The sequence below is a fragment of the Hipposideros armiger genome, unplaced genomic scaffold (assembly GCF_001890085.2).
Source record: "Hipposideros armiger isolate ML-2016 unplaced genomic scaffold, ASM189008v1 scaffold_633, whole genome shotgun sequence".
Classification (NCBI taxonomy): domain Eukaryota; kingdom Metazoa; phylum Chordata; class Mammalia; order Chiroptera; family Hipposideridae; genus Hipposideros; species Hipposideros armiger.
The window spans coordinates 89416-109170 of record NW_017731983.1 but is presented as its reverse complement, the minus strand read 5'-3'; the positions used below and the strand labels follow the sequence as shown (position 1 = coordinate 109170).

Genomic DNA, 19755 nt, shown 5'->3' with positions numbered 1-19755 from the left:
CCAGCACAAAGGAAAGCGATGCTCAGAGATGGGGAAAGAAGGACTGAATCCTGATGACATCATTTGAGTCCCTTGATCCAGCCGTTCCTGAAGACCTGCCCCTGGACTATGTAGGTACATAACCAATCAAGCCTTTGTTTCTTTTTTTCCTTTTTTGCTTAAGCCACTTTGAGTTGGGTTTCTGTCATTTGTAACAAAAGAGTCTTAATGGTCATCCATCCATCCATGACTCCTAGCTGAATGGGCTTAGACATATCACTTCCCCTCTAAGACTTAGTTTCTACATCTGTCAAGTGGGAGTTTCATCACCCACTTTATGGGGTGGTTTCAAGGATTAGTGGGTGACCCACATGGAGTGCCATGCTCAGTACCAAATGCAGAGGAGGGTGCTCAGCAATTTCTCTTCCGTCCCATCTTGTCTAACTGTCTAAATCCTGCCCCCACCCCTGTGCAGGTGTGTCTAGAAAGCCTGGGCTGGGTCCTCCTGAGCAGCAGAATCCATTGGTACAGCCTTTATTGTTTCTCCAGCATTTTCCAGAAGAATGGTGGCATTCAAGGGCTGGAGGGGGTCAGGGGGAGTAAAAAATAACATAAACAAACTGAACAGAAACGCAGGAGGGCAGCAAGAGGGCTGAGATTGGAGGCTTGGGGTAGAGAGGTGGGAGACCTGGGCCGGTTAGAGCCGCTTAGCTTTCAGCCACCAGAGTGGAGAATTCTGCAAACGAAAAGGACAAAGAGGTGAGTCAGAGGCGGACGGGGCAGAAGACCCTGGCAACAGTCTGACTGTATGGCGCCCTGCAGGGCTTTCTGTTGGTTCTCACATCTGCTGTGGAAGTCCTGGAGGGATGGCCTGAGTGTGTGTGGGAATGAATGAATGAATGAATGAATGGATGGATGGATGGATGAAGTGAGGTGGGAAATGGTGAGCATAGCATATCTTTGGTTTCATAATGTCATGCCACCCATAAATTATTAATAATAACTACAGCAAAACCTTGGATTGCGAGTAACATGGTTTGCGAGTGTTCCGCAAGACGGGCCAACATTTCCAATACATTTTAATATGGTAAACGAGCGATGTCTTATAATACGAGTAGTTTGTTTCTGGAATGAATTATGCTCGCAAACCAAGGTATTACTGTACAATAATAATAGCAATGATAATTTGCTGAATGTTTATGATATGCCAGTCACTAGTCTAAGCACTCTATATACAGTATCTTAGTTGAATCTGACAATAACCCTGTGATGTGTATTTTATCATTATCCCCATGCTGCAGATGAGGAAACTGAGGCTCAGAGTCCAGTGGTTTTTGCAAGGTCACACAGCTAGGAAGAAGCAGAGCCAGGATTCAGACCCAGGTCTGTGCAGCTTTGGCTTCGACGTCTTCCTAACCACCTGTCTCGTGGTTTCCCGAGGATCACCAGCAGAAACTAAGAAGACACAGACTCCCAGGCCCTGGCCTTGGAACTTGTGACTTAGGAGGTCCGGGGAAAGGGATGAGTTGTTTTATTTGTCAGAAGGTGTGAGCAGCCAGGTTCAAGAACCACTGTGCGCGCTTCCTCCTCAGGGGACAGAGCAAGACCCTGGAGGCCCCCGAGCACGTGACGGCTCCTCACAGCTCGGGGGGCGAGCGCACCCACAGGTGCTCAGAGCGAGCTGGGCTCTGTCGCACATGGCTCCTGATTTAGCTTCACACTCAGGAAACTGGGAGGTGCTGTCCCCACTTTACAGAAGGGAAAACTGAGGCTCAGAGATGAGCTGTGACTTTGCAGAGCCTTTAGGTGAAGGGAGATACAGGGGAACAGGAGATGGTCCCTGCCCCACAGGAGCTTCTGGTCTAGTCAGGGAGGAAGACAACATCTGGCAGGTATTGCTCCATGCTGCTGGCCTGTCCTCTGAAGCTCAAGTATGTCCAAGGCATTGTGACCTCAGGACCTTTGCACCTGCTGTTGGCTCTGCCTGGTACACGCTCCAGACCTTCTCTCGGCTGGCTCCTTCTCACCCGCTTGGTCTCAGCCCACATGTCACCCTTCAAGTTACCGTCTCTGGCCATTCTGGAAAAGCAGTGACCCACCTCTACCCTGATCCTCTTCGCTGTCACCATTTTAAATTATATCCACAGCACTTACCACTCTCAAATCACTTTTGAGTGTATTCTTGCTTATTTGTTTGTTGTCTGCCTCCCCCGTTGGAACATAAAGCTCCGGACCCCACTCGCCATGTTCACGGCTCCATCCACCCCCTGGCTCAGTGCCTGACAGGAGGGGGTCAGGCATGTTTGTGAAAAGGCAAACTAGGCTCAGAGACCTCACTGTCACGGGGAGAAGAGGGGCCTTCTATTTAAAGGGTCAGCAAAAGCTTCCGAGGGAAGGTGGCTTCTGATAGAGCCCTGTAAGCAGACGCAGGATTCCCACAGGAAAAAGGTGGAGGGGAAGGGCATGTCAGAGGGGGTGCATTTTCATAGTCAGGGCTCAGAGGACAGGAAATAGTGGGGTGCATTTGGGAAAGACCCAGTAGCTGGGCTGGGCTGGTGATAGGATGAGTACAGCTGAAAAGGCCTGGGCCCCAGGTGGCTCTGCCACCTCTGGGCCATGTGACCTCAGACGCTGAGCCTCTCTGAGCCTCCCTGTCATCATCCGTTAAAGGAAGAAAGTCGACCCTGCTTCTTGAGTTGGAGATCGTCAGAAGAGACGTACTGGGGCACAGGAGGTGCTGAGCTCTCACTGTGAGCCCCTGTGCCCCTGTTTCCCACGGCCTCTGAACTGTGGGGTCCCCCCTGTGGTGGTTAAAGGGGGGTGCCGCTCAGCAGCCAGCTCTTCTGAGACTTTGATGTGGAATGAAGGGGCCCAGGGAGCGTCTCCTCTGTGGTTTTTCTCTCCAGGAGACAAGAGGACAGGAAGGAGTTTGCCACCCTTCTGCCACTCTGTGTTCCCGAGATGGCATGACCCAGCTTGCCAGAGAGAGCGGGGTCCCCGTAGCCTCCAGAACATGCAGTGTCATAACGTGGGGACAGCGTGGGTAGAGAGCGAGAGTTAGGGTTCGAGGCCCAGCCTGGCCCTGTGTGCTGGGGAATGTCAGGTCCCCCATCACCAGTGGAGTGAAGGGAGGAGCAGTAATAACAAGTCCTGTGAGAGGCAAATAAAAAACTGGATGTGAAATTGCCTCAGAGAAGCCACAAGAAGCATCTGGGGCTTCCTTGAGGCTCGCCCCGCCCTCCGCAGACTTTGGACAGAACACATATGTGCTTTCTTAGCTTTCACAGAGCTATGGAAGATGTTAGCCTTAGAGAGTGCTGGGGGAGGGGCACACGGAACGCTGTTCTATTATTGCAACTCTCCTGGAAAGCCAGAATTATCTCCAGATAAAAAAGTGAAAACACAAAAGCCACCCAGACCAACACATGCTATCGTCATAGACATAACCAGGTGCTGACTCCACCAGGTGGAGGCACTTGTCCTGGGCTCCTCACCTTTCTGAGGTCTGACCTGGGAAATGGACACTGCCCTCTCCTGTCCCCAGGCCGTCCCTGAGGGGTGACCGGATGTGGGGGCCTGGATATTGACTCAAGGTAGAGGCAGGGATCCTTCAGCTGGTCCCGAGAACCTTCAGGGTCACAGGCTGGGTGGTAACAGTGAGTGGCAGAGACATAACCCCAACACCAAACACTCTAAAAATCCCTCCCACGGGCCAGGTGTCAAAGTGTTCTCTTTCTCATCCAATGAGCACCTGTGATCCCATAGCACCTCACAGGGCAGGTGGTTCTGTGAGATGTCTTTTATCATTAGTGCTTTGATGGACATTGTCCATTTTTATAGAATTAAAAAATTACCATGTATTTGAATGCCTACACAGGAGTGTTTTGCATATATTATCTCATTGAACTCTCACCACTATCCCATGGGAGAGACGCTTTTGTCTGCATTTTACAGATGGGGACACTGAGGCCCAAGGGTGAGGTGGCTCAGCTAAGATCACGTAGCAGACGTGGTTCAAGCTGCACTCTTAGGCTTCCTGCTTTCCCCCGGAGGTTCCCGACCTACTCTGACCTAGGACTAGAGAGACACACGAACCAGCTCAGGTATCGCCACCAGCCATGACTCTGTCATATCAGCCCTTTTAAAATTACTTCTTGGTACTTAGCACACTCTGGAATGATCATATTTATATCCTTATTTTGATCGGTCTTCCCCTACTAGAATGTAAATTCCAGGGGGCAGGGAGTCCCGTCTGTCTTGTTCGCTATGCTCCTCGTAATAGAACAGGGCTGGCACCGCAGGTGCTAACAACCAAAGCCTGATGGATGGACTGACGGATGGAGGGCTGGCTGGCTGGCTGGCTGGCTGGCTCCTGAGTGCTCCTTAGGGTTCAACAAGTACGCACTTAACCACACATAATTCTCGCAAGAGCCCTGGGAGGTAAGTGGGATGATTCCCATTTTATAGATGGGGAAATGGAGGTCTGGGGAAGTCAAATGTCAGCATCGTGCGGGAGATACAAGGCAGAGGCAGGACCTGGTCTGTGGTCTCAGGAACACCCCGTACATGAATGTGGAGGGGCCTTTCCTGATTGGGCCAGCATCCCAGATGGGGTGGAAGCGTGAACTCTCCCCAGATGATTCAACCTGTCATTGAATCTGGAAATCTGGCCAGAGCCAGTATACCCTGTCCTTGGGCCCCGAGTTGCTCTGTCCTGGAATAAAGGAGACCTGAGTCTGCCAATGCCAGCTCATGGAGAGGCTGTTAAGAGGGGAAGTAGGTCCTTACACTCTCTCGACCTGCACTGACCTCTTTCACCCTAGAAATGACAGGTTCTCTGCTGCTCATCTATAAAGAGCTTGTTAATCACTTTCACATGAGGGCATTTGGCGCAGTCCGCGTGAGGGGGACCAAGGAACACCGATCAGGGGACTCTCCGGAGGTGGAAAGTCGGGCATTCTGGGGCCTGACTATGGGAGATATTTTGAACCTTTGGGGTTTTTCAAAAGCCTCTGAAAACAGACCCCTCTGCTCACCCTGGGATCCACTCTGAAGCAGCCAGGATATCACAATGGCCATATGCCCTGGGTTTTTGCAGAAAACAAAGAATTCTAATTTTATCCTCCCAGAACCTGGAGAAGGGCACTTTGTAGACAAATTGAGGGCAGGGGTCACCTCTTCTGCTCCATTTGTATCTCCCTCAGGGCAGAGCTCTTAGGAGCAAGCCAATTAACGAGCAGTTCTCCTATCAAAAAACGGTCTCCTCTAAAATGTCCATGTCCCTCCCTAGAGAAAAACAAATGAGCAAACATACCAAGACCCTGTGAAGTCTAGGTCATCTGAGCTGGCAGTAGGATGATGCGATGGGGAATGGGGCGTCGGAGTACGGGGTTCTAGTTTTGGCTCTGCCATTGCTCGCGTCCCTGGACAAGACACCTCACCCTTCCAGGTCTTGTTTTTCTTACCTGTGCAGTGTCAGGTCTAGAAGACACCTTTCCAGCGCTCCCACAGTCAACTTCCAACTCCCAATTCCCATTTGTTCTGTGACCTTGGACTAGCTACTTTATCTCCCTGTGCCTCACTTTCCTCCTCTGTACAATGGAACGCTTTGGGTTGTTTAGAGGCAGCAGCACGAAAGCTCGGTCACAGGCTTGATTCATGGCCAGCACTCAGCATTTGGTAGCTATTGGTATCAGGATGTTTCTACAGCTCCAAGCCTATGAATTGCCTGGCGACTGCCTGTCACAGAGCAAGGACTCCACCAGCAGCACTGTAGCTGCTGTGTCTTGGGGGTGGTGTTGTCCCCCACCACTTCCTGTCCCCACCTAGTACCTGCGTACAACCTTCTCACAACCCTGGAGCTGAATCTCGTTCCATCACTTCCTAGCTGGGTGGCCTTAGGTCAGTACTTTCCTCTCCAAGCCTCAGTTTTCTCATTGGTAAAGTGGGTATGATCATGCTACTTGCATGGCTATTGGAAAGAGCAGATGAGTCAATACAGAAAGGGCCTGGCGCATAGTAGGCGGTCTATACATGTTCGTTCCACCCGCCTTGGATCTCCTCAGCACAGCTGCCACAGGCTGGAGCTCCGAAGTAATAGTCACACAAATCCTGAAGCTAAGACTAGGAAGACGTGAACAGACAGAGGGCACGAAAAGCCTAAAGATCAAGCAGCTGACCTGGTAGAAGTTTCTGACACTGTCTCTCCCATCTGAGTTAGGACCCTACCTCCAGCATACCCGTCCATGGAAACTCAGTCTTGGACCCTCAGTTTCCGCATCTGTAAAATGGAGACACTGAGAGTATCTCGTCACAGGGTCATGTTGAGGGCTACAGGAGAGAATGGATACGTGCCTTTTATAGTGGAGCCTGGCACACAGAGGGAGTGACATGAAGTCAATCTTATTGTTGAGGTGGGAGGGACAGCGTGCCTTTGGAGGGGTCCAGAGTCCTTCCTCCTATTAGAATGCAAGTATGGGCCTACCTTTGTGGCAGAAGCCTTACCCAAGGCCCCTGGGGCCAGCTTGCTGGTTTCCTCATCATCCAATCAGAAAGAGCAGTAGGGGTGGGGGCTGCGGAGCGGCAGACACAGGGTCAGAGGATGGGAGGACTCAGTTCTTTCCTTTCCCTTAGGAAACTGAAATTAGCCTAATTAGGTCTGTCCGGGTCCCGGGTGCTGTGGGGATTGGACAAATTTAGAAGCCATTGACAGGTGAGATCAGCACATGCTGATAGCCCGCAGTGAACCTGAGACGGACATTGAGTCAGCGCCTGGAAGGCTCTTTCCTTCCCTCTGTCGTGATGACCAGGATGAAGGCACCGACCTCCTGTTATCACCTCGCCTCTAAATAGCTCCTGGGCTGGGTTTCTTATAAGTTGCTATTGCAAACAGGGATCACTTTCTGAACCCAGAGAACCTGGGAGGCAGCGGGGAGGCAGGGTCATCCGGGGGCACGGCAGGTGGCCGCAATGAGCCTGCATAAACAGTTCTGGGGGCCCAGGCTGTCCCAGGCACTGCCCTGTGTGTCATCCCATTTCATCCTCGCTGGCTCTCTCATCCCTATTTTACTTCCTGGGAAACTGAGGCTGAGAGCCACTCAGCCAGGAAGAGTCTAACTCAGGTGTGGCTCAGACCAGGGTGTCTCCTCAGAGGCTGGACTTGAAGGGCCCAGGGTTCTGACTCAAGCTGTAACCCAGAGGCAGGAGAGGGATCAGCGGAGAGGGAGTGTCTTCTCTCTGCCCTGTCAGGACTGCCCCTGTTTACAGGCGGGCAGTTATATAAGGAGTGCCGCTTCCTCTCCCTCTGCTGAATCTTATCTAGTGCAGCCTAAGGCCAGGCTTAGGGAGGTCCACGTGGGAATTAGAGCAGCATCTTGCTAAGCACAGGAACCATTTATAACTTGAGTGTCTCAGCCCAGCCTGGTAGAGGGAGTGGCAGCGTCCGGAGACCCGGTTCCAGTAGACCAAGGATCTGCTTTGTAACTTTGGCGCTTACTGTCTACTGGGCCTTGGTTTCCACATCTCTCAGTAAGGAACACAGACTCTGTCCCCAGACCTTATCAGGCTGCTTGAGGATGCATTGAGATGGGACAAAACACCGTACACCATGGGGCTCTGCCATCAGGACTGCGGGGCTGGCTCTGATAAGCACATCCGGCCTGGCTTGGAAATCCGATCTCATAGGGGCTGGAGGGCTAGAGTTACGGGGAGGCTGGCAAGACTCCTTCCATCCTTCTCACTTCCCTCCCGTCTTAGCCTCAATTTCATTTCCTTTGAGGACGGCTTTTCCACTACTTCCAAAGGGTTCCGAGGTGGCTTACAAGGCAAAGCACTGACATAACATAAGAGGAAAGGAATCATTTCCAGAGCACTCACTTAATTCAAGCAACAAGCCTTTGAGGTGGGTATTTTTATCCCCACTTTGGGGTGAGGGAACGGAAGCCCAGGGAGAGGAAAGGTTGGTTGTTCACATGGTAGCACGTGTGCAGCGGTTGTAAGTTTCTGCCTGACTTCCGGTGTGTCAGCCCCAGGGCTTTCTCCCTCACTCCCACCTCCCCTGTTAAATAGGCTACTTAAGGATAAAAGAGAACAGATTTTGCCAGAAGGAAGCCGTAGAGACAAAAATGTCTTGAGGCACGTGAGTGGAGCAGACTGCAAAGGTCGGGCGATCATTACGACTAAATTTTTTAGCAATAGAAGCCAAAAGCAAACCAAAGGCTCTTGCGTTAGAACAGGATGGAAGCACAGAAAATGGGATCGGGTTTCAGGGAAACCGGAACCAAGATTGCGGGCGCGCATGCGCTTATATGGGGCACGCATACCTTGTCTACAGCCTGGTGGGGCAGAGCGAGATATCGGGGGTCAGAGAGTCAAGGTTTGAAGAAGGCCCCCATCCCATGCTGAATAGCTGTGTGGTCCTGGGCAAGTCACCCAAACTTCCTGAGCCTCAGTTTCCTTGTCCGTACAGTGACGGTGTATCTTGGGGAGCTGTTGTGAGGACTAAATGAGCTAAAAGAAGAAAGGTCCGCGTGCAGTCCCCGCCCGAAGTACAGGAAGTGCCGTCAGGATGGTAACCTCTATTCCTTTTTGCCTGCACGTTCCCACATGGGCAGGCACTGGGTGTGGGGAGCGCGGGCTGGGGACACATGCCCGTGTGAGAGGCAGGGTGGCAGAAGGTCCTGCCGGACCTAGGAGCCCCAGTCTGGGCTCTGCTATTGAGTGGCCCCGGGCATGCTATTTAGCCTGTCCGTGCCTCAGTTTCCTCATTTGTAAAATGGGAAGAGTGATGGCACCTACTTTCTAAGATTATTGTATGGCAGTGGTTCTCAAAGTGTGCCCCCCGGATTATCAGCACCAGCTGGGAGCTTGATACAAGCGTAAATGCTTGGTCCTCACCCCCGGAATCAGTAACTCTGGGGAATGAGGTATGGCCATCTATGTAGTGAAAAGCCCTCCAGAGGATTCTCACTCAGGACCCACCATTGCGAAGCGCAAATACTTGAGAAGGAAGATGCCATTCAGTCTCACTTGCTATTTGGGCCCAACTGGGTTTTGGGGCACCTTCCACCTCTGTCCAGCTTCTTTTTCTGCCTTAAACCCCCCTTTACCAGCTCTGCGCTTGGGTGGCCTTTGAGAATCAATCGACCACATCTATAAAAGTCTGAGCTTCCTGGAAGCAGTTGCCCCAGAGACGGGAATGCAAAGGGTTATTATTAGAACTTTGTCTTTCTCTTCCCTCCCTTCCATGTGGGGTCCTAAGGAACTTGATCAATGTCACTCACCTTCAGAAGGGCAAACAGAGCTGGAGATAGAGGCAGTCCCTGCTTCTGGAAGCCCCAGAGCCTGCGACACGCAAGCCCCCAGCCCACACAGGTCCCCAGACTTAGCTGGCAGACCTCTTCCGCCCCTACACGCCATACTCCCTCCTCATTACATCCCCAGAGCTGGACACATTCATTCATTCGTTCGCTCATTCATGCAACAAACTTTTCCTGTGCCCCTAATATGTGCCAGGCCCTATTCTAAGTGCTGGGGTCAGAACTGAACAAAACCATGTTCCTGCTCTTGTGGAACTGACATCCCAGTGGAGGAGATAGAAACAAGCAATAAGTCAATAAATAAATCATCTATTTGGGGGAAGGTCACTAGACTTTGAATGAATGAATGAATGAAGCAAGCAGCACAGGCATGTGCTTTGGATCTAGACAGACTTGCATGCCAATCTTGACCTTGTCTCCTCCTAGGTGTGGAAATTGAGGCAAACCATCAGCCTCTCCGAGCCTCAGTGTTCTCATCTATAAAACAGGGATGGTAATAGTATCCACCTCAGATAGCTGGGAAGTTTCAATGAGTAAAATGCTAAGCACAGTGCCTGGCACATGGAAGTGCTCCATAAAGTTAGATGTTATTGTTATCGTTATTCAAGGTCACACAGTTGAGCCTAAGTGCTGAGCTGGGCCTTGTCTAGAGGTTTATTCACTGGGGCATCGGTGGAGTCCCAGCACCAGCAGGGACCCCAGTGACTGGCTAGGGCTCTGACTCCTGATTTTAAAGAGCAGGTGTGTGAAGGTCAGAGGAGCTCTGTGACTTGCCCCAGGTGCCACCAGGAGCTGAGAGCATCCTCCAGCTAGTGGGCAGGGCTCAGACCCTTCAGCCTTTAAAGGGAGAAGGCAGCAAAGCAGAAGCAGAACCCCCTGGGGCCCCCGCAAAGGGCTCTGCCTCACATCTTGCCTGTTGGGCGTCATCACACCATCCCTTCCATCACCCTCCAGAAAATGTACTGTGTTTGGGGGCGGAAGTGGCTAGGGAGAGGCATCTGCATCTTTTCACCTCAGGAGCGTGAAGTGTGGGGCCCCACTGCCTCGGGTGATCTGCTCTCACTGCCTATTTCATCTCTTGCCCTCCCACCCCCGTTTTGTTCTGTCCTAACCCCCAGACCTTCACCAGGTTTGCCTGAGCCTGCACTGTGCTGGCAGACAGACCTGGGTTTAAATTCACTGTCACCTTGGGCACTGGAGCTGCTCTTGCTGCATCTACACCTATGTCCTCTGTCATCTCAAGGTCAAATGAGGTGACATTTGTGCAGACTCCAGCACTGGGCTGGGCACACATTACATGCCCTGGTAATATTTCTCTCTCCCCTCTTACTCTGGGCAAATCAATCATTTTGCCCCTTTCTAAACATGCCCTTGACTCTCCAGCCTTAGTGCCTTTGCTGAGACCAATGCTTTGCCTGGACTTCCTCCCCCTGCACGCCCCCCCCCCCCCCAGCCTGCGGTAGTCCTGCCCACAGCCTCCAGACCTGCATGAGTGCCTGCTGTCTCTCCCTCTCCACAGATCTGGTCTGTGCCTTCCAGCCTCTGCCTTGTATTACTGTTCCTTTGTGTATATATACATAGAGTTGCAAGCAACGTGCAGGTCAAATAGAAATGGCATCTCAGTGCCATTTGCTGAGCACTTACTATGCCCTGGGCTCTGCACTCAGCACTCCCCTACATCCTCTCATGGACTCCTCCCAAAATCCCAGTGAGGTATGTATGATGGTACCCAATTTCCAGACGAAGAAACTGGGGCTCAGGGTCACGGAGCCACTGCTCAAGGGCGCCCAGCCAGGAAATGGTGTCTCTGGGAGCTGGGCCTAATTCAACGTTACCTCCCCCATTGGCCGGCATAGGGTTGCTGCACGGTAGATGTCTGCTGGAAGAGTTCAGTGAGCTCTTTGAGATCTGAGTTCAGCAGGGAGGGAGCGAGGGAGCGAAGCAGGCCAGGATCTGGCCTGGTTTCTCTTCATCATTTAGGTTGTTGGTGAGCAGCCAGTCATGAAGACCCTGCCCAGGGCTTCTGGGCTGTGACATATTGGCTACACATAAAGAGGGGCGGGAGGCCTGGAGGCCCGGGACGGGCTCGCGGTGGGCATCTGGGTTCAGGTGGAGAGATCTGAGAAGTGGCGTGGTGAGGATGGGTGTGCGGAGCAGATGTGCCACTCGCCGGAGTCACCAAGACCAGCCACCAATTTCTCTCTGGCACCCGCCATTCTGGCTCCTTTAAAACTGCCTCCCTCCTCCCCAGCCACAGAAAGGGCAGCTGGCATCACAAGGCCAGGCAACTCGCTGCCTCTGACCTTGATAGAGGTTCTCCGTTCTTGTTTCTGGCATAAAAATTTAATAAACTATACCCACGTTCAGAATCCCATACCTTTCCTAAAGCAATTTTCTGTCTATAGCCCTTAATTTGTCCTAGGCCCAAGGAGGTCTTAGGACAAAACTGTGCATCCCATTTGTCTGGCACAGGATCCTAAGTGTGGTCAAGGTCACAGCTGGTGAAGGACAGACAGGGAGCAGAGCATGGGGGGCTGGACTAGACACTCAGGCAGCCGATGTTTATTAAGTGCCTGCTTTGGGTCGGCTATGGGCTAGATACTGAGTATACAAGGATGAGTACAATTAAAAACACATATATAGCACTTACACTGTGCCAGAGACTATTCTAAACACTTTTCACATGAATACTTCTAATTCCCACGACAATCCTATGAGATGAGAACTATCATTATCCTCAGTTCAGAGATGAGAAAATTGAGGTCCCAGAGTAGTTACCTGAATTGCCCAAAGTCACACAGCTAGAAAGTGGCAGGGCTGGGATTTGACCCCAGACAACCTGAACCTAGAGGCCAACTACCTACACACAGTTTTCTCTTAGCCCTGCAGAAAGGACGGTCACAGGAGCAGGTGCCGCATAGCATGTTGGAAAGAGTTGTTCAGACCTGCTTTAAAATTCCTACTCCACCAGAAATTCCTGTGCTAGCTCTTTGAACACGCTAAACACCTTCCACCTCAGTTTGCCCACCTGCAAAATGGAGATAACGCTTAAGGATATCGTGATGCTAAGAAAGAGAATGATGCTGGGATATGCTCTGTGAGTGAATGCAGGTTACATCTGAATGGAGAAGGATGTGAGATGCTGGACCACCAGACCCTCACCTGTTCTGAAAACAAAGCTTGAAAAGCCAAGATATTCCGTTTCCTAATTCCCAGCCGATCCCTGGCTGGCTGGTTTTCCTGGCTTTCCTACAATGCTGGAACCATCTACTTGGGTGAAGCCAAAACAGGTTCTGAGACTTGAAGTTACAAGACACCCGGACAAGATGTTGAGGAGGATAAGAGATAAGGAATTTCCATCCCTGGAATCTGAGAACGTGAGAGCCACCAGGGTCCTGGGGGATCAGTTGGCCTCATCTCCTTGGGTTACAGATCGGAGACGAAGGCCCAGAGGAAGAGGGAGACTACCCAAGGTCACACAGCCAGTTTGGGAAGAGCTGGGATCAGACCCCAGGCAAAAGTGCAGGCAAAGTTCAGGAAAAATCCCAAATTCCTCTGAACTCTCTACAAGGTAGGGAGAAAAAAAGAATGTGTTCCTTTTGGGTTGTTCACGTTTAGAAAAAACTATACCAGTTTTTCTTTGCCTGGCTTACACAACAGAGCTCTGAGACCTAACAGATTGCCTTTTTTCTTCTGATCGTGGGGAGCGCGGGACCCTTCTCCGTTTCATGTGACGGACATAGCTCTGAGTTTTTAGCATCCAAACATCCCAAGACCCATGATGTGCCCAGACCCCAGGTCATGGCTACTCACCGTCGACCCCAATCTTGCCGTCCCCATCCTTGTCTCCAGCGGCCAGCAGCGTCTTGGTTTCTTTAGCAGATAGGTCTCTGGCATCTGCTGAGAAGCCCTTAAGGATGGATCTGGGAAGAAAAGCCAAGGAGGGAGTCAGGTCTCGTCCCCTTGCACTGTATGGAGGGTGGGCTGGCTTCTGTGCAGGAGAAGTGGGCAGCGGGGCCAGGCGTGCAGTTGAGCTGGGCCAGGCAGCCCGGGCTGTGGCTGTGCCTTCATGGGTGGGTTTGCAGGAAGGACAGGCTGTCCTCAGTGAAGGGTTGACCTCACTTCAGGCAGGGCACCTGCACTATTTATTTATTCAGCCAACACAACCAACACAAAAATGTCTTCCCTGTGCTGGGCCATGCTGGAAAGCAGGGGCACAGAGGTGATCCTAGGAAGCTGCCTGAAGAAATGAGGTGGGGTCAAGTACTCTGACAGAGGCCACACAGTGTGATGGATGCAATGATGAGGCAGCAGAGACAGCTGCTGAAAGGACACATCCATCCCACGGGGGCTGAGGAGAAGTGTCAGGGGAGGCTTCCTGGAAAAAGTGATGCCTGGAGGACAGGTAGAAGTCAGCCTGTGTGTGTATATGTGCAGGTGTGTGTGCGCACACACACATTGGGCATGGGTGGGTAGAGGTTTCTAGACAAATGGTATCTTTATGGGATGGTTTGGGGTGAGACTGGATGGATGGTTACGTCCCTACTTGAAAGGCTCCTTTCCACACCCTCCTCCATCTCTTTCTGACAAGATTCAAGGCAGCCTTGTCCAGAGAGTGACATAAGGCACAGCTGGGAGATGCAAAGCTGCATCAGTGAAGGAATTTTGCTTTGCTCCCTGGACTCCTGAACTCCCAAGCTCACTTTGCAACCCTGATTTGCCCAGAAACCGCTCTAGCTGCACTGGTACAGACAGGTGGGGGTCTGCGGGACGGTGGAAGGTGCCTTTTAGACAAATGAAAAATCAATGAAATCCTCGAGCTAGTTCTCTGTGTTGCCTAGGGTGTTAGGCAGAGAAAAACAGCCTCTTTAATTGTATTAAATTATTAAGTAGCATCATTCCATTAGCAATATTAAGTGGCTACGGTTTAACCTAGTTAGTTGCACTTTGTGCTGAGGATTTTAATCTTCCGGAAGCGGCAGGACTCACTGCAGGGTTATTTTCTGTGCAGGGTACAGGGAGAAGGGCAGCTCTGAAGGGAGCTCAGAAGCAGGAGCCCCAATCCCTCCGCCCTCTCCCCAAGCCTCAGGCTGGGCAGCCCCAGCAGGCCTCAGTTTACCCCAGCTCATCCTCCTCAATGAAGCCACTCTTGTCTTTATCCAGGATGTGGAACACCTTCTTCACGTCATCCGGGCTCTTTTTCTTCAGGCCGACCATTTGGAAGAACTTTTTGTGGTCGAAGGAGTCGGCAGCTGTGGGGGTGGGGGTAGTGAGGAGCGGGTTAAAATTAGGACAAAGGACAGGCAGTAGGGAAGGGTGGGGAGAATGGGGTGTGTCACAGCAGTTTATTGACTGATTCCTCTGTGCCAGTCCTGGGGGACAGAGGGGATGGGCCTCCATCAGACAGGGGAGGGTGCTTTGTCCAAGGTCACGTAGCTAGAGGTGGGAGAGGTGAGCTTGCACCCAGATCTTCCTGGCTCCCAAGCCTGCCCCCACCCGTCACTGTACCCTTCGCTGATGGTGGGGGTAGCCTTGGAAGGCAGAGGGCTTCCAGATTTTCAGGAACCCTTTTAGGTGGTGGCTGAGCGGAAGAGGGCAGGGGAATTGGAGGGGGTGTGAAAATGGTGTGTGTATTTTGGGGTGGGGGAGCAGGATCAGGGGTGAGGGGAGGAGCAACCTTCTCCTTGGTTACAGATTGTGTTGCCAGAAAATTAACACAAAGAGGACAAATTTCTCTCAAGGTCACCCAGTAGGAGGGGGACTAGGAGGACCCAGAAGTCCTGGCTTTGCTGCAGAAATCCACTCCAGTGGGAGCTGGGGGGATACTAGAAAGCTCCCCAGGAATTCAGAGGGAGCAAGATGGTTGGTCAAGGTGGGTCACAGTGCCCTGGAGGGTGGCTTTTCCCAGCTTCTTCCTGCCCAGGGGAGGAGGCACCAAGCAGGAAGGACAATGAGAGCCTCCCTCCTCGACTTTCTGTCTCGAGCATCGTTTTAAGAACACCTGGGAAAGGGTACCACGTAGGCGAGAAACGTGTGTGTGGGGGAGGGGGTCCTGTGGAGAGAGTCATGTTCCTCTCTGTCCACCCCAGGTGGAGTGTCACTCCACCGCTGACACTAGGGTGGGGGACCAAGGCCTGGAGGGGACCCCAGTTCTAATCTCCCTTCTGCCTGCTAGGTGACCGTTGGCAAGTTTCTGACCCTCTCCCAGCCCCAGTTCGCCCCATCTTGGGAATGGGAAGGAGGAGGAAGGAAGGCAGCTAAGTGCTCAGGGCAGCTCAGAGAAGAGACACCCTGCTTTCCCCCTGGGCAGGCGGGAGGCTGGAAGTTGCAAGCGCTGAGGATGCTCCCGCCAGCCGGGTCGGGCAGAGCAGGGCGCCAGGAGCAGGAAGGTCACCTGGCCCGCGGGTCCGTTCAGGGGGGCTCTGAGCCCCGGGGTGGGGCTTGGGACAGTGGTGGGGCCAGCCCCAGCCACCGCTGGGTGAGAAGAGTCCTGCCCAGAATGGGGGTCGAGGAAAGGGGTCGGAGCGAAGGCGTGCATGCCTGTAGCCCCTTCCACATGCCTTAAAGGGAAAGTCCCGAGCGCCCACAAGGACCCGAAGGTTTTGTTTTCGACCTCAGTCATCACCCTTGGTCCAGGACCCCAGTCCTCGCAGCTCGGCCACCCAGCCTTTGGCGACCGCAATTTTGGTCGCTTGGGAAGGGCGCCTATTCCCCCCCCCCACCCGTTCCAAGTCCCGCCTGGATGGAGTTTGGGAGAAATGCTGAGGACACCCCCTCCTCGCCCCGCGGGCACCCGACGGCATGCATGGACAGAGGGGCGCTGGGGAAGACTGCCGGCCGCAGGGGTGCGAAGCCGGGGTGGTGGGTGAGGGGAGAGGGCTGGGGAGGGGAGCGCGCTGCTCACCGGCAAAGGCCCCCACTGCCTTCTTGATGTCCTCAACGCTGAGCAAGTCTGTTATCGACATCCTGCAACTGTTTGAGCGGGCAGAGCAAGTGCGAAAAGATTAAAAAGTGCTTTTCTCATCATTTCTGCTCATATGACCGGCGCTGCAGTGCTGCGCGCCGGGCGCACGCGGGCCGGCCTGGCGCAGAGCCAGGGGGCGCGGGGCTGGGAGCGCAGCCAGAGCAGTTCAGTCCCGCCGCCCGTCCCGCGGCCGCCCCTGCCCCCGCCCCCGCCGGGGGTCCTCGCCATCCCAGGAGCTACGACCAGGGCTCCGGGGAAGGGGGGAGACCTCCAGAAGTTATGGGGCGCCGGCGTCACCAGCCGGGTCTGGAGGGTTCGCCGGCCCTCAAGGGCACGCAGGAGGCGCCGGCCTGGTGCAGCGCAGGGTGTCGGGTCGGTGCATCTCGGAGGATGCCCCGCTGCTTCGGCGAGAATACGGACAGGCAGGGGCCAGACCTACACCTACGTGGGCCCCTTGGCCCTGCTCCCATTCTCTCTCTGCTCCTACCTCAGCCTCTTCTCTGGTCTGTCCTGGATGCAAATTTATGCTGCAAAATCTGAGCGCTGAGGTCTGGAAACCTGACCCACTGGACGCTGGGAGGGGGTGGCACAGGTAGGCGGGCTCTCCTTGGGCTCTCTGCCGGTGCCCCATCCCACATCTGGTCAGAGATGCGCATACTGAAACCTATTTTTTTTTTTTCCTAGTCTGACTTTTCAAAGAACCCTTCTCAGATCCCCATAACGACTTGCTTTCCTGGTCTCCTGAGCCATGGAATAAAGTGAGGGTCCAGACTCCTCCTGCCCCCCCCCCACAACTTTTGGGGGAGGGTAGAGTGGGAGAGGCTACTTGACATCTCTGTGCACCCTCTTGGAGACCAGAAGGCCCAGGTTTGGGGAGAGGGTGGCACTTTTAGACCACACTTTCCAGACAACCTAAGCAGGTTGGATGCCCTGAACTTCATCTCTGGGAAATGTGACACTTCCTAATCTTTATGCAGCCAGAAACCAGTTGCATTCTTTCCCACGGTCTCCCAAGGATCCAGGCGGCAACCAGCTGCCTCTAGAGTGTGTGGAGCACTGGACAGGGAGTCAGGAGGCCTGGGTTCTTGATTTGGGGTTGCATTAAGTCACTGTGTGACCTTGGCTTGTGATCTTCCTCATTTCTGGGCTTCTGTCTCCTCCCTCTGTTGTGCTGATGGTGTCAGTGGTTCTTAAGTTGGGATCTTGAGACTCCAATTTAAGGTGTGATCAAGTAGGCAGGGGCTAAGACCCCTGGCCCTTGGGGATGGGGGTGCTGGGGAGAGCTATCTAGCTGCCCAGTAGCTCAAGTTCCCTCACACTCGCTGTCAACAGTGTCTCCCTCAGCTCCGCCCTGGACGGCTGCCCCTCCTGGAAACCTTAGGACACTGCTGGCTCTGGCTGTCCCCTCCTTGTGAGTCAGCTCCTTCAGTCAGTAGCCCACCAGCCGAGGCTGCAGTTCCTGACCTCATTTCTCTCGGTGTGAGGCCTTCCCCGGACCCCTCAGCAGCCCCAGCCGGGCTGTTAAGTTGGACATGCTGGGCTTCTGTGCAATCACATCAACCCCCAGGCTCAGTCCACTCCCGAGGCTTTAGTTGGAGAATCTGTTTCCCCATCTGTACTGGTGGGGAAACTGAGGCCAGAGCGAATCAGTGAATGGTCTAAGGACATGCAGTGAGGCAGTGGCCGAGAGGGGCCGCTCCCAAGGCTGCTCACTTGGAGTTCAGTGACCCCTCTGTAGGGCTCCTCCCCAGTGCTCAGGACCCAGCCCCATCAAGTCCCACATGGCTGAGCCCACAGACCAGCTCCCTGAGGGTCCTCAAACACTGATCCCTGTGGCAAAGGCTCCACAGAGGCCCATTCTTCTCCCTCCTTTCTCCACCTCTCTGCTGCAGAAACCTCCCATCAACTTGACACCCACCACAGCATCAGACGATGTCACTAGGTCAGCCCTCCATACCCCTTCTTCTTGGCGCCGCTGATGGCATCACCAGAGTTCACAGATGCTTGGCTCCACCCCTCTCATTCTGCAGGTGGGGAACCTGAGGCCCAGCCAGGAGTTAGGATGGAGATCCCAGAAATTCGTACTCTCAGGCCTGCACTCCACAGCTGCCTACCTTCCAGCAGCCCTCACCCCAGCCTTGTGTCACTGGGGAAAGGGGAGATGGAGCTGCCCGTTCCAGCTGGCCCCCTCCCCACTGCGTCCCTCCATCTCCCTCTAACCCCAGTAGCTGCCACTCACCTCGGGTAGGGGTAGAGGGCTGGAACCTGCAGTCAAAGGCTGGGCTGGTGGGAGGTCCTGTTGGGAAGTAAGCCTGTGGTGGGGTGGCCACCTATATAGGCTCCTGCTCTGGCTATTTTGGGAGGCGGCGCTCCCCACAGCCCTTGGCCCCCTCCCCTTCCGGTGTCAGGTACTCCTCAACTGTGGTGCTGGGTGTCTGTATCACATTCAGCCTCCCCGGGCCCATCAGGCTGGGTCTATTAATAACCTTGGCCCCTGTCTTTCTTTATACCCAAAATTGAGGCTCAGGCCAGGTTCTCCTCTTCCATGAAGACTTCCATGACCACTTTAGATGGCAGCAATGTTTCTGTCCTCCAAAATCCTATAAGGAGAGGAAGAGAAAGGCGAGCCAAGGCATAGATCAGGGATTGTCTTCCGTGCACGGGGCTGGGCTAGGTTCCTGTTTTCACATCATCTCCCTACAGCCTCTCCGTGCAGGCCTGGTCCCTCTTGCGAGGATGAGGAAATAGAGTGCAAAGATGTTAGGTGTTACATGATTTACTGCTCGGAGCTGTGGGCCGGGTGTGGGAGAGGACCCAGCACTTTTGTAAGATGATCGCGTGCCTGGCAGAGAGAAGGACCTGCATGTTCCCAGACAAATCCCTTCCTCTCTTTGCATCTCAGTCTCCCCATCTGTAAAATGAGCTCAGTTAGGAGCAAACTTTGCTTTATAGGTGGGCTCGGGGGGGGGGCTATGAACCCCCTGAAATTATATGCAAAAAGCTAGATGCAAGTGACTTTTGTGAAGCAAAGGCCCAGAGCTTTCCTGGTGTGGTCTGTCTTGGGTTGGAGGTGGCCATCCAAGGGGTGTGTTTTCAAAAGCAGGAATGAATGACTGAATTTGACAAATATTTATTCTCTAGGCTGAATACCATGAATGGTTCCTCTCCTCATCCCCAAACCTGAAAAAGAGTCTCCAGGGTGCTGACATTGTCAAGAGTAAAGTCCAGTTCTTGACGGTGACAGCGGGAGGCCAGCCTTCAGGCAAAGGTGGTTGGGGAGAGAGCAGCACCAGAGCGCGGGCTCCACGGATGGAGGGAGCAGAGGCTGGACCGGATGGGGAGCCCGTGCTGGGGGTCTGGACTAGGATGATAGCAACAGGGAGGAGAATAGGGACAGGATAGCATTTCCCGAGGGAAACTCTCCCAGACTTGGGGGCTGTGATCAACAAGATGGACAAACCCAAGTAGACTCTAAGTTTTTAAGCTGGCATCTGT

At 53.4% G+C, this 19755-nt stretch overlaps 1 protein-coding gene across 2 annotated transcripts; it reads right to left on the bottom strand.

Annotated features, from left to right (window-relative positions):
- Positions 1-485: 485 nt before the first annotated feature.
- Positions 486-18582, bottom strand: PVALB (parvalbumin). Of its 2 annotated transcripts, none has more exons than XM_019625515.1 (5): positions 18500-18582; positions 16201-16268; positions 14416-14548; positions 13110-13219; positions 486-715 (listed from the first exon to the last, which is right to left on the bottom strand). In XM_019625515.1, the coding sequence occupies exons 2-5, from the start codon at positions 16259-16261 to the stop codon at positions 687-689; spliced, it is 333 nt and encodes a 110-aa protein (XP_019481060.1). In that variant the 5' UTR covers positions 16262-16268; positions 18500-18582; the 3' UTR covers positions 486-686. The 2 variants fall into 2 exon arrangements, with proteins under 2 accessions (XP_019481060.1, XP_019481059.1); XM_019625514.1 differs by lacking the exon at positions 18500-18582 and adding an exon at positions 16748-16844.
- Between the last annotated feature and the right edge of the window lie 1173 nt (positions 18583-19755).

Excerpts from the sequence above, each read along its gene's own strand:
- PVALB (XM_019625515.1), bottom strand. The coding sequence starts at position 16,261 with ATGTCGATAACAGACTTGCTCAGCGTTGAGGACATCAAGAAGGCAGTG. Across the intron at positions 14,549-16,200 it reads GGCAGTGGGGGCCTTTGCCG|CTGCCGACTCCTTCGACCAC; the intron begins GTGAGCAGCGCG and ends CCACCCCCACAG. Across the intron at positions 13,220-14,415 it reads ATTGAGGAGGATGAGCTGGG|ATCCATCCTTAAGGGCTTCT; the intron begins GTAAACTGAGGC and ends TTTTCTTCCCAG.